Here is a 14,673-nt window from a genome sequence, read left to right on the forward strand (position 1 = left end):
AGGCAGATTTGAGAAAAGCTTCCCCCTGCTTTTAAAAGCTGCCTCAGTGTGAAGTCATTAGCCTCCAACTAATAAAAAAAAAAAAAGAAAGGGAAAAAAAAAAAAAATAAAAGCTGCCTCAGGCTCCACATTGCTGAGGCCGCTGGTGGCTCTGGCGTGATCGGTCCGAATTCTGGCCACAGGCAGGGAAAAGTCCCCACCGCAGCCATTCTAAGATGGCTTTTGCTTTGAGTGTTCTTACCCTTGATAATGTTTGAGGCTTGTGAAATACCCGTATATCCTGGGTGTCACTTGATCAACAACAAGAAGAAACACACACAACACACAAAAGTAACCGTCTTCTGGACATGTAAAATTTAAACTGACGTTTATTTTTGTTTGAGCTCTTAAAAACAATTGTGTGATGAAAGATCTGCTGGAGGAAGAAATGGCTTGAAAAATAGAAACAAGAGTATAAAATACCAGAAAATATCTCACTAATTTCCACCTAAGAGGGAAAGACCCTAGTGCACCATCTCCCTACCTCCTCCCAGATGGGCTCTGGGGCAAAGAGGTGGTCCCAGTGCTGTGAGCTTCAGCCTGTGCCAGTGTGTGTGTGTGGGGGGCAGTTTCCACACCCCCTAGTCCTTCTCATACAACCGCCCATAGAGAGCTGCCGTCACCAGCCCAGAGGACAGTCCCCTCTTCTTCAGGAAATAATGATCACTCTCCCAGCCCAGCTGGTCAGGGGTTTCCAGGGTCATCCCTGAGGTCAGAAGCATTGGAAAGATATAAGAAGTACTGAAGTTGCCCCACAGGTGAAACTCAAACATCCCCGTGGCCTCTGTGATCTCCTGCCCACACGTGTCAAAGCCAAGACCCCCACACTTGACCAGCGCACAAACTTGGACATAGTAGGTGCCATGCACCGTGTGAAGACCATCGAAGACCCCCAGGGCGTACAGCTCCTGGGACACGGTGGGCCTCTGGTAAAGCAAATGGCAGCACAGGCCGTTTGCACAGACGCGGAGGTGGCCTTCCCGTCCCCACACGGGAACCAGGGTGAAGTTGTCATACATCATCTCAGAGTTAAACGTGGGAGAGGCGCTGGTAGTTGATTTGTGGGCTCCATCACAATGGACGTCCTGGGCATCCTTCTCAGAGTAGGGATCCCCTGCCAAGAGTTCCAAGAACTTCCTATGGGATGGGTCTGTTTTCTCTGTGGCGTTCCCCGTACTGACGAGACCCAGTGGATTTCTGGCTACCTCAGCGATTATGAGGTGACCTTCAGGGCTTTCCATGTTGTGGTGCCAAAAGGACTTCAGAGCGGTGTGTATGCCACTTCCTGTCATCCCCAGAGATGGGTGGTGGATGTTCGCAGCCAGAAAGTTGATGCCAAAGGCAATGGCGAAACCTCTCTGAATCTGGATGGCTGCCAAGAGTGGGAGCTGGTTCATCCAGGCAGTCGGATACACAACGTGCTTCACGTCTGAGTCTCTGAGGAGCCTGACAGCAGGGTCAAAGAACAGTATGTCAAAGCAAGTGAAGACGCCGACCTTGCCAGCGAAGGGGGTGTCGAAGATTATGTGATCCACCTCTAGAGGGGTATCAAACGCTGCCTCAAAATAGAGGTTATGTTTGCGGTAGCGGTCAACCAGGGTTCCATTACTGCTGAACACAACGTTCGTGTTAAACTGGTATCTACCGTCACTCGGGCACCCTGGGTCACTGCTATGACAAGGCTGCTTTGTCCCAAGATTGGCCACCAGGAACATCTCTCCCTTCATAGCCATGCAACTCAGGCGCTCGAGGACCTACAGGGGGAAATAAAAGTGTAAATAAAGGCAGTTTTAAACCATGCCTTCTTCTTATAATTTTAGAATAGTACCTGTATTATGTCCATAATATATAAACAGCTATCATAAATCAATAAGAAAAAAAGTAACCACCACCGAAAGCACGCAGAGAATATGAACAGGTGGGTTACAGATGAACAAATACAAATGGCCAACAAACACCTGAGGAGATGCTCAGTCTCTTTAGCAGTAAGGACATACAAATTAATATGATAATGAGGTCTCATTTCTCACCTCCATAAGACTGGCAAAAATTAAAAAGACTATTCTATCTCTCACTGACCAAAGGATGGGCAAACAGGCACTCATGTGCTATTACTGGGGATGCAAAGTTGCAATAAAATCCTTTAAAGGAAAAACACAGTGCTCTTTAAGAAATTATTTTAAAAGTGTTTATCCCGGGGAGGGGGGTGGGGCTCCAATCAATGTGGCAGAACAGGCGGATGTGCAACTCACCTCCTCCCCCATACATGTCAGAACACACCCCCATCTGCAATAATTCTCACAGAATACCCGCTGCATGCTGGCAGACCATCTCAAACACCCAAAATCGTAAGAGAAATCGCCACACACTGGGTAGGACGAAAGGAAAAAAAAAGTGGGGGTGGGAATTGGAATGGGACTTGCACCCCTGAGAAGTAGCTGAGAAAGAGGAAAGGTTCCCACGCCCTGGGAAGCCCCTTCACCGGCGGGGAGCTCAGTCCAAGACAGAAGGGAGCTGCAGGGGCTCAGAGGGGAGTCCAGCCACCAGCCCGCGGCAGACAGGGCAGAGAGGCCTGCAGGGACAGTCCGAACTGCCACCCTGGGCCAGAGACACGCGTCCACCGAGGGCTGCAGTGGTGCTGGGTGCTGAAACTCAGGCTTCCGGGGACAGCCCGAGGGGCAGGGCTGCGGTGGGCTGCACGCAGACAGCCTGAGGGGCTGGAGCACGGTGAGCGGGCAGGGGTGTATGCGGAAGAAGCCCGGGCCCGCCACAGAAGTGAGGAGCCTTTGTTAGCTAGCGTGCAAGGCGACAGTGGGCCTGCTGTGGGAGCCTCAGTCTTGGCACGCTCATGGCGGGCTTGCACCGCCATCAAAACCCCACTGTTAACACACACGGCCTGAACAGAGGGGTGGGTCCACCACAGCGGCCTCTTTCTCCATGGGTGCTGATGACAGCACTACCTCTGCGAGCTCTGGGGGAGCACCCGTGGGCTGCCCCCGTGCAGAGGCAGGAATCGAGCCCTCCCCGCCACTGTGCGGGGTCACCCCACCACTGCCCACTCTGTAAGCTCCGTGCCCTGGGACATCCCAGGGGGCAGCTCCCGGGCCTGGGACAGGTCCGGCCTTAGGGTTAGGGTTAGGGTTAGCTGTGTGCTGTGGGGACGTGCACATGGGGACCACCGCAGATCCAGGGGTGCGACTACTGTGCTCGGGATGCCCAACTTCAGCGAAGCTGCGCTGGCCTTGTGAGAACGCCCCCCGAGGGAACCAGGGCAGGCTGCCCGTGTTCCCGTGGTTGAGAAGCGACCGAGAGCAGTGCCCAGACCCAAAGGCTCTGTACGCTTGTCTGACAGCAAGCTCGGGGCAGCACGGCGCTGGCGGAGGAACACTTAGTGGCTCCTCTCCCAGCAGGGGTGCTCCAACCCCACCTCAGCTCCCCGGCTCCCTCGCACCCCAGCTCAGAAACGGGTCTGGGGGCTTCTGCTCCAACAGTGCGGGAGCAGATCTGGGCCCCAGTGGGCAGTGACAACCACTGAGCAAAGAGGAGGCCCTGCTCCACATCCAGCGCAGGCTCTGGTCACCACGACACCTCCTATCCAGGGGATAATGACCAATATAGACCGAGGAAAGAGCAGCAGACATCTATACTAAAGACAGCCTTCACACCAAAATACTAAACCCACACAGGGTACCCAGGAATGCCAGCACATAAAGCTAGACTAGACCTCCAAGACCACAGTAGACCACTGTTTCTCCTAAACTCACAGAGTAAGAGAAATATAAGTGAAACACAGCAGAGGAACCACTCCCAATTCAAAGATCAAGAGAACTCCCCTGAAAGAACAAACGATGAAACAGACCTCATCAGTCAAATATACACTGGATTCAAGAAGGAGATAATGAAAATACTGAAGGAATTAAGAAGAACCATTGATAAAAATGCAGATTACCATTAAAAGGAACTAGAAACTACAAAGAGAAGCCAAGAAAAATTAGAAAACTCACTTGCCCAGACAAAAGCTGAGCTAAAGGCAATGAATAGCAGATTAAATAATGCAGAAGAATGAATAAATACCTGGAAGATAGAATAATGGAAGTCACTCAATCAGAAGGGCAGACAGAAAGTCAAATAAAAAGAAAAAAAAATGAAAGCAATGTTAGAGACTATGGGATAGTATGGGCTTCCCAGGCGGCATTAGTGGTCAAGGGCAATGCAGGAGACACAAGAACCATGGGTTTGATCCCTGGTTGAGAAGATTCCATGGAGAAGGGCATGGCAACCCACTCCAGTACTCCTGCCTGGAGAATCCTATGGACAGAGGAGCCTGGAGAGCCAGAGCCCACAGAATTGCAAAGAGTCAGACACGCCTGAAGCGACTTAGCACACATGTGCACATAGGATAGGATAAAGGGTGCCAATCTAAACATAATAGAGATTCCAGAAGGGGAAGAAAGACAAAATGGGTCAAAGATTTCTTTGAAGAAATTATGGCTGAAAACTTCCCAAAACGAAAGAAAGAAACAAATATCCAGATATAGGAAGCAGAGAGAGTCCCAAACAAGGTGAACTGAAACAGACCTACACCAAGACATTCTATAATTAAAATGACAAAAGTTAGACAGAGGATTCTTAAGGCAGCAAGAGAAAAACAGAATTAATTACAAGGGAACACCCTAAGGCTATCAGCTGATTTCTCTACAGAAATGGGCTTCCCTGGTGGCTCAGAGGGTAAAGCGTCTGCCTGCAATGCAGGACACCGGGGTTCGATCCCTGGGTTGGGAAGATCTCCTGGACAAGGGACAGGCTACCCACTCCAGTATTCTGGCCTGGAAAATCCGATGGATGGAGAAGCCTGGTGGGCTACAGTCCATGGGGTCGCAAAGAGTCAGACATGACTGAGCGACTTTCACTTTCACTTTTCACAGGATAGCCTACCCAGGAGGATTATCATTTAGAATAGAAGGAGAGATAAAGAATTTCTCAGACAAGCAAAAAACTAAGAGAATACAGCAATACTAAACCTACCCTAAAGGAAATATTGAAAGGTCTTCTCTAGATAGAAAAGAAGCAAGAATCTATGGAAAAGAGCAAATCACAACTGGAAAGTAAATCACTTCAGTAAACTATTATACAGATTTTTTTAAAAAATCAAAAATTTTGTGAAGGCAATGAACAGCAAAAGAATAAACATGAAGATGTAAAAGAGAACATGAAAATCATAAAATGTTGAGGAAGAGAGTAAGAAAAAGTAGATTTTTTTCCTCTGAATGTGTTTCAGCCTATGTGACTATAAGTCTAATGCAAGTAGATGTAGGAAGGGGTTAACATACTTGAAAAACAGGGTGACCACAAATCAAAAACATACAACAGATTCACAGAAAAACAAAAAGAGAACATAAGTATAATACAAAAAGAAAATCATCAAATTACAAAAAGAAGAAGAAAAAGGAACAAAAAAGAAATTAAAAAGTCAACTAGAAAACAAAGTCTACAATGGCAATGAATACATATCTATCAGTAATTATCTTAAATGTCAATGGACTAAATGCTCCAATCAAAAGAAAGAGTGGCAGATTGGGTTTAAAAAAAAAATGCTTATAATATGCTGCCTACTAGAGACTCACTTTAGGACGAAGGACATATACAGACTGAAAGTGGGGGAGGTGGGGACTTGCCTGGTGGTCCAGTGGCTAAGACTCCTCGCTCCCAATGCAGGGGCCCCAGGTTCGATCCCTGGTCAGGGAACTATATCCTGCATGCTGTAACTAAGACCCAGCACAGCCAAATAAAGATAAGTTAAAAAAAAAAAAACTGAGGGGATGGAAAAATATATTTTATGCATATGGAAATGACAAGAATATGAGGGTCACAATATTCACAGCAGACAAAATAGATTTTAAAACAAGGACCATAAAGAAAGATAAAGAAGGACACTATATAGTGATAAAACAATCAGTACAAGAAGAGGCTATTACACTTGTCTATATGTATGCACCCAATATAGAATCACCCAAATGTTTAATACATGAAACAAGTGCAGACATAAAGCGAGAAATTGACAGGAATACAACAGTAGTAGGATACTAACACCTCACTCACATCAATGACAGATCTTCCAGGCAGAAAATCAATAAGGCACAGAGATCCTAAATGATACAATAGAACAGTTAAACTTAATTGATATTTTCAGGTCCTTACATTAAAAAAAAAAAACAAAAAACACATTCTTTTCAAGTGCACATTGAACATTCTCTAGAATTGACTACATCACTAGGGCACAAAGTAAGCCTCAAGAAATGTAAGAAGCCATAAATCATTTCAAGCATCTTTTCTGACCACAATGGCATGAAATTAGAACTGAACTACAGAAAAAGAAATGAGAAAAAAAAAATGGTTACATGGAAAAAAAAAAAAAAAAATGGTTACATGGAGACTAAACAACATGCTATCAAAAACCAAAGGGTCAGTCAATTATGAAATCAAAGAAGAATTTTAAAAATACCTTGAAGCAAATGACAATGAAAACACAACCATACAAAACCTATGGGATGCAGCAAAAGCAGTCCTTAGAGGGAAGTTCATAGTGATACAGGCCTTCCTCAAAAAACAAGAAAAAGCTCAAATAAACAATCTAACCCATCACCTAAAAGAATGAGAAAAAGAACAAGCCACACCTAAAGTCAGAGGCTCCCTGGGGGCTCAGCGACGGGGAGCTCACCTGCCAGGGCAGGAGACACGGTTCCACCCCCGGTTCAGAGAGGATCCCACATCCGTGCGGCAACTGGACCTGCGGGCCACAACTTTCAAGCCGCACTCCAGAGCCCAGGAACGGCAGCTACTGAGCCACGTGCCACAGCTGCTAAAGGCTGAGCACCCTAGAGCCCAGGCTCCCAGTAAGAGAAGTCACTGCAGTGAGAAGCCTGTGCACTGCAATCGGAGAGGCGCCCCTGTTCACGACAGCTAGAGAAAACCCACAGCAACGGGACCCAGCACTGCCAAAAATAATAAATAAAATTTTATATATGCCCTAGAGTCATTTAGAAGGAAGGAAACAATAAAGATGAGAGAGGAAATAAATAAGGCTTAAAACAACAATAGAAAAAAAATCAATAAAACCAAGAGCTGGTCTTTTGAAAGGCTGAACAAAATCAGCCTATCTCTAGCCAGGCTCAATGAAAAAAAAAAAAAGAGAGAGAGAGGACCCCAAATAAACAAAAGAAGGAAAAGAAGAGATAACAACTGCTACCACAGAAATATAAAAGACCGGGAGAAAATACTATGAACAATTACATGCTAACAATTTAGACAATGTAGATGAAATGGACAAGTTTCTAGAAACATACAGCCCACCACAACTGAAGCTAGAAGAAATAGATAATTTGAACAGACCAATCACAACAAGTGAAATAGAATCTATAATTTAAACAAATAAACTTCCTACAAACAGAAGTCCAGGACCAGATAGTTTCACTGGGGAATTCTACCAAACACACAAAAAATAACATACTGATCCTCCTCAAGTTATTCTGAAAGACTGAAGAGGAGGGGCCACTCCCAAAGACATTCTAGGAAGCCACCGTCACCCTGATACTAAAACCAAAGATGCTACCAAAAAAGAAAAGTACAGGCCAACATCTTTGATGAATACAGATGGAAAAATTCTCAACAAAATATTAGCAAACTGAATCCAACAACACATAAAAAAGATCATATACCACAACTGGGCTATTCATCCTAGGGTCACAACCCAGGGTCACAAGGATGGTTCAATGTACGCAAATCAACATGTGATACATCACACCAACCAGAGACAAAAACCACACGATCATCTTGACAGATGCAGAAAGAGCTTTTGATAAAATTCAACATCCATGCATGAAAAAAAAAACTCTCACCAAAGTAGAGATGAGAGAGAGAGGGAACATATCTCAACATAATAGAAGCTACTCATGACAAACCCACAGCCAATATAACACTCAATGGTGAAAAGCTGAAAGCCTTCCTGCTAAAATCTGGAACAAGACAAGAATGCCCATTCTCACCACTTGTATTCAACATAGTATTGGAAAGTCCTAGTCACAGCAATGACAAGGAAAAAAAAAAGGCATCATAATTAGAAGGTAAGAGGTAAAACTGTCATTATATGCAGATGACATGATACTGTATACTGGAGTGGGTAGCCATCTCTTCTCCCAGGGATCTTCCCGACCCAGGAATTAAACCTAGGTCTCTTGCCCTGCAGGCAGATTTTTTACCTCCGATCCACCAGGGAAGCCCAATACTATATTTAAAAAACCCCTAAAGATCCACACAAAAACTACTAGAACTGATAAATGACTTCAGTCTGGTAGCAGGACACAAGATTAACATACAGAGATAAGTTGCATTTCTCTACACTGAAAATAAATTATCAAAAAGGGAATGTAAAAAAAAAACTCTTAAAATTGTTTCAATAAAATAAAAATACTTAGGAACAAACCTGACCGAGGAGGTCAGGAAAGACTCATATATTGAGAATTATAAAACATTATGAAAGAAAACTGGAGATGATTTAAAGAAATGGAAAGATATTCCATGCTCTTAGATTGGAAGAATTAATTTTGTTAAAATGGCCATACTATCCAAAGCAATCTACAGATTTAATGTCGTCCCCATCAAATTATGCATGACATTTTTCACAGAACTTGGACAAATAACCCTAAAATTTATAGAGAACCATAAAAGCCCCAGAATTGTCAAAGCAATACTGAAGAAAAAGAATAAAGCAGGAGGCATAACCCTCCCACACTTTAGACAAGACTACAAAGCTACAGTAATTAAAACAGTGTGGTCTTAGCACAAAAACAAACATGAATCAGTGGAACAGAAGAGAGAGCCCAGAAATAAACCCACATATCTATGGTCAATTAATCTTCAATAAGGGAGGCAAAAATATACGGCAGAGGAAAGACAGTCTCTTCGGGAAGCGGTGGTACTGGGAAAGTTAGACAGCCACATGTAAATAAATCAGTGACCTTCACACCATACACAAAGATAACTCAAAATGGCTTAAAGACTTAAATATAAGACATGACACCATAAAACTCCTAGAAGAGAATGCAGGCAAAACATTTTCTGACCTGAATTGTACCCATGCTGTCTTAGGTCAGTCTCTCAAGCTGAGGGAAAAAAGCAAAATCAAACAAGTGGGACCTAATCAAACAGCTTTTCTACGGCCAAGGACACAGTACAAAAAGTCAACCTACGGACCAGGAGAAAATAGTGCAAATGATGTGACAGACGATGGTTCAATTTCCAAAATATACAAACAGCTCATACAACGGAACAGCAACAACAAAAACCCAATTGAAAAATGGCCAGAAGACCTAAATAGACATTTCTCCAAAGAAGACACGTAACAGATGGCCAACAGGCACATGAAAAGATGTTCAACACTGCTAGTTATTAGAGAAATGCAAATCAAAACTACAATGAAGCAGTGCCTCATTCCGGTCAGAATGTCCATCATTAAAAAGTCTGCAAACAACACGTGCTGGAGAGGGTATGGAGAAAGAAGAACTCTCCGACACTGTGGGGGGGAATGTAAACTGGCATGGCCACTGTGGGAAACAGCATGGAGCTTCCTCAAAAAAACTAAAGGGATTTCCCTGGTGGTTCAGTGGTTAAGAATACGCCTTGCAAGGCAGGGAATGCGGGTTTGATCCCTGCTGGGGAGCTAGGATTCCACATGCCATGGAGCAACTGAGCCCAGTGGTTTGCCATGACACGTGAGCCCGCGAGCTGCAGCTAGAGAGTCTCTGAGCTGCAAGGAAAGCTCCCGCGTACAGCAACTAAGACCCAGCCCAGCCAGATGACCCAGCAAGCCCACTCCTGGGCGTGCACCTGGAGAAGACTAATCCACAACGATACACACTCCCCTGTTCACAGCAGCACTACTCACAATAGCCAAGACACGGAAGCCACCTAGATGTCTATCCACAGATGAAAGGATAAAAAGACGTGGTGCACATACACAATGGAATGTTACTCAGCCATAAACAAGAATGAATAATGCCATCTGCAGTGACATGGATAGACCTAGAGATTATCATACCAAGTGAAGTAAGTCAGAAAGAGACAAATACCACATGGGAATGTAAAATAGGACACAAATGAACTTATCTATGACATAGAAACAGACTCACAGATATAAAGAGCAGACTTGCGGCTGCTAGGGAGGTGGGGTGTGGGCTATGGGAGAGATGGATTGGGAGTTTGAGGTTAGCAAATGCAAACTACTATCTATAAAATAGACAAACGAGGTCCTACTATATATATAGCACAGGGAACCATAATCAATGACCTGTGATAAACGGGAATGAGAAAGAACATAAAGAACAATGTGTGTGTAAATGAACCACTTTGCTCTACAGCAGAAACTAACACACTGGAGATCAACTGTACATCAAGGAAAAAACTTTTTTAAAATAAAAATGACGTCAGTATCTGCTGGATGCATAGAAAAGAGTATATTAATAGTTGGAGGTACATCCAATCATTTATGGTTTTCTCTAGAATGCAGGGTAGGATGGGGGGTGGGGGGTGCTGAAGTGGACTTTCATTTTATTAAGTTTTTACAATAATTTTATTTATTGATTTTTGGTTGTGCCAGGTCTTTGTTCCTGCGAGGCCTCTCTGGCCGTGGTGAGCGAGGGCTTCTCTTGCTGGGAAGCGGGGGCTCGAGGGGGCTTGGCCTTCGGTAGCCACGGTTCCCGGGGCTCGGGAGCGCAGGCTCGGAAGCAGTAGCCCGAGAGCGCAGGCCCGGGAGCGCAGGCCCACGGGCGGAGCCACTCCGCTGCATGTGGGGTCGTCCTAGACCGGGGATCGAGCCTGCGTCTCCTGCCTTGGCAGCTGGATCCTTGACCACTGAGCCACGGGGAAGCCCCGTTTTTTTAACTTCTGTTTGATCTGTGTTCTAGCACATATTCACGCATTCCTTGGTGACTGAAACCAGAATGAGCCACAGGTGAGTAGCGGCCTCACAGCAGCAGCTATACTCTAACTGCGGGCACCCGGAGCTTGGGCTTGGTTTTCGGGACCGAAGGGCTCCGGTCGGTCTCACTCCGCACGTCCTGGCTCCTGGCCCCTGGCCTGGCCTAGCTCCATGCGCCTCCTGCCCCCTTAGGAGGGAGACCAGGCCCCTCACTTACCTCTGTGTCATTGAAGCGGTGGGGCTCCAGGCACGGGTTCCACCTGACCGAGTGGGGAGACGGCATGAAGTCCAAGAACGGGTAAATGGATGTCCTTGTAAAGTTGAATCCGTGGATGCCGTCTTCTGGAAACACTATGATCTGTGCACCCTGTAAGTCAGAACATCAGAGGACAGCTTGTTAGCAGGTGCCGGGAAGCAGCCCACATCCTCCGACAGCCCTCCTGCAGCTGCTCAGAACCAGGGACCGGAGGGCCAGGGACCTGAGCCTTGGTGGGGGTGCTCATGTGGCCTGGCTCTGAGGGAACCGAGACAGTGTCCTCCCGGAACCAGGGATGTGCCTGGGGCTGGTCGGGGTTGGAGGGGACTGGTGAGCCTGGCTGGAGGGAGCGGGCTTAGGAGCTGGGGGCGGTGCCCTGGGGGCTGGAGTGGAAACTAGGACAGGCCCTGAATGCCTAGCTCAACAGACGTGCTACCAACAGTCCAGGGCTTCTCAGCCTTCACTGCGCTTCTCCGTCAGACAGGGGAGCTTCTGAAAACACACTGGCTGTTTGGGGCTGACCTGGGGGACCATCCCAAGAGCCTGCTTCTGTGGGCTGTCAGCGGGGTCCAGGGACAGAGTTTGTCTACAGGGCCCCGGGTAACCCTAACGCGCAGCCGAGGTGGGGCCCCCCTGGGCTGGGGGTCCGGGTCGAGGTGATTTCAGCATAGGAACCAGGACTTGGCTCTAACTTGCGTTTCTCTCCCTGGGAGTTAGCAGACTCCGCTTAGAGCCCTGGGCCCCTTACAGACCTCTTCACACGTGGGGCGGCGCAGGGGGCCGGCAGGCACCTGAGACAGCCCGGCGGACAGGGCCGGGCCCTTAGCGGGGGGCGCTCTCCGTTTACTGGGCTGAAGGTGCCAAGCCTGGAGCCTCAGCCACAGCGGACGGTGGCAGAGGGCAGCCGGGCAGGCACGGGTCATCGAGAATAACAGGTGATCTGAGTCACTGATTTCCAGAATGCGCTGCACACCCTTATACTTTTTCCTGGCTATATAAAACCCATGAAAGTTTACTTGTAGAACATTTGGAACAGAAATTATAAAGGAAGAATTCATAAGCCTGTATCATGAAGATAGGAATTGCTAACATCCTGATTTCATTTTTTCCCCTCTCTGCCTATGTGTGTGTGTGTGTGTGTATAATTGAGACAATAATAAACATACAGTTTTCTGTCTTGATGCTCTCACTACAGAACATCAAGACTACAAAGATGCCAGGACTTCCCTGGAGGTACAGTGGGTAAGAATCCGCCTGCCAATGCAGGGTTCAATCCCCTGGTCTGGGACGATTCCCCGTGCTGCAGAGCAGCTGAGACCCAGCACCCTGATGACTGAGCCCATGCTCTCTGGAGCCTGCAAGCTCCGAGTGCTCGCTGAAACGTGAGTGCCTACAGCCCACGCTCCGCAACGAGAAGAGCCACCCCGAGGAGAAGCCCGCGCACCCGCAACGAAGAGTCGGGCCTGCTCAGCACAGTGAGAGACAGGCTGTGTGCGGCAGTGACAGTCAGCCCAGCCAGAAATAAATAAACAAAATTATTTAAAAAAAAAAAAAGCTACAAAGACACCTTCAGAAACATCACTTGTGTTAGACGCTCGATAATCTTTAAGAAGACACCACAGTTTATCCTGTTACTGGACATTTGAATTGCTCCCAACTTTTTATAATAAAGAGACAGCTGTGGTGGCCATCTGCATACAGGGTACTCAAAACACCTTCTGGATGAGCGCGGTACACAAATCTTTGATTGGAACTCTGCTTATTTCTTTATAAAGAAAGCTTTATAATCCTAAAGCTTTATAAGTGAAAATACTGAGTATCAAACATAGGAAACAATTTTAAATTCTTAACATACGTTGCCAAATAGCCTTCCAGAAAGATCACAGCAAAATTCATTCCCTCCAGCAGAATATGCATTTGGTCATCTTACTGCACGTTAGAAAGGAAAATTATCACAAACTTGGAAATAAACAAGATGAAGAATGTCAGTCTCCACTCTTTGTATATCTTTCCACGATACAGCAGCGTACTGGCTGACAAGCACATTCAAGGATCATTTATCTAGTGAATGTACCATTGTTTGCCTTTGCTATTTAACAGAACATCACCCGCAACATGATGTTTTATTGCCCTGTAGGACTAAAGAATCCACCTGCAATGCGGGAAACCTGGGCTAAATCCCTGGGTCGGGAAGATCCCCTGGAGAAGGGCATGGCAACCCACTCCAGTATCCTTGCCTGGAGAATCCCCATGGACAGAGCAGCCTGTGGGCTACAGTCCGTGGGGTTGCAGAGAGTCGGACATGACTGCACAGTGCTGCGGAAGACAGCAGTAGCCAGTTTTGAATCCATTGGCAGATTCATTTCAACATTCATCTGACTGATGGATACACTCACATCTCTTCCTCGAATTCTCTTTTGAGCCAGCTTTACCACTTTACTGGTTCCTTGGTTTATTAATGAGTTAAACAAAAGCTTTGACACATGTCCATTCTTCTCTATGGGTAAGAGTCACGTTTCTAACTTTTTGCAAATTATACTTGGACAAATGTTTTCCCTTATTAAAAACAAAGCTTTGAAAGCACTGAATGGTTACCTGTGGAAAGCAACAGTTATGTATACCTACTAATGTTAAATTGCGTTCCCTAACTACACGTCTGCCAGGAATGAGGACTCAGACTGGAGCGGAGGCAGAACTCGGGGTCTGATACCTTCTAGGAAGCACTTTGCATGCCTGACAAAGGGCTTGACCAGTTTTCTGATAGACCAGTGAGCCCAAGAACTCCTGAGGAATTCTGAGTGCCAACCCAGGTGAACTCCCAGCCTGATATCTTTAAGCATGACTCCTTTTCTTCACTGTAAATGCCTCTGTCAAGAGAGAACTCTTTCAGTTGGCCTGCAGGAACCACTGCCCTTATAGCATTTTTGATACAAAACGTTGACACACGCTTGGTATCAACCTGTCTTAGAGGTGACTTTAACACATATAACCACGTAGAGGAACTAAGATGTCTGTAAGCCCTAAAAATGACCAGATCAACAGCTTCATCTCTGCTCCTGGACCACAAGTAGAGCTGGAATGATGTCTGCAGCCAGTGTGGTGGTGGTGATTCGTGTCTGACTCTTTGTGACCCCATGGACTGTAGCCTACCACGCTCCTCCGTCCATGGGATTCTCCAGGCAAGAATATTGGAGTGGGTTGCCATTTCCTTCTCCAGGGGATCTTCCCGACCCAGGAATCGAACCCGGGTCTCCTGCATTGCAGGCAGATGATTTACCAACTGAGCTATGAGGGAAGCATACACTTAACAAAACACTTTACATGTTTCGTTTGGGGGCAGGTGATGAAAAGGCAGGAATACTTCAGTCACGGACTCTGGGTTTCAGTGTGGCATCTGCCAAATGTC

At 46.3% G+C, this 14,673-nt stretch overlaps 1 protein-coding gene across 4 annotated transcripts in view; it reads right to left on the bottom strand.

Moving 5' to 3' along the window:
• Positions 1 to 350: 350 nt before the first annotated feature.
• BTD (biotinidase) overlaps positions 351 to 14,673 on the bottom strand; it is a 42,526-nt gene continuing 28,203 nt past the window's right edge. For all 4 annotated transcript variants that reach the window (XM_043874338.1, XM_043874337.1, XM_043874339.1 and 1 more), the window contains exons 3-4: positions 11,229 to 11,378; positions 351 to 1,793 (exon numbers count right to left, since the gene is read on the bottom strand). In XM_043874338.1, the coding sequence (XP_043730273.1) occupies positions 621 to 1,793; positions 11,229 to 11,378 (1,323 nt within the window). In that variant the 3' untranslated portion in view covers positions 351 to 620. The remainder of the gene's footprint in view (positions 1,794 to 11,228; positions 11,379 to 14,673) is intronic.

Source organism: Cervus elaphus, chromosome 19 (assembly GCF_910594005.1).
Source record: "Cervus elaphus chromosome 19, mCerEla1.1, whole genome shotgun sequence".
Lineage (NCBI taxonomy): Eukaryota > Metazoa > Chordata > Mammalia > Artiodactyla > Cervidae > Cervus > Cervus elaphus.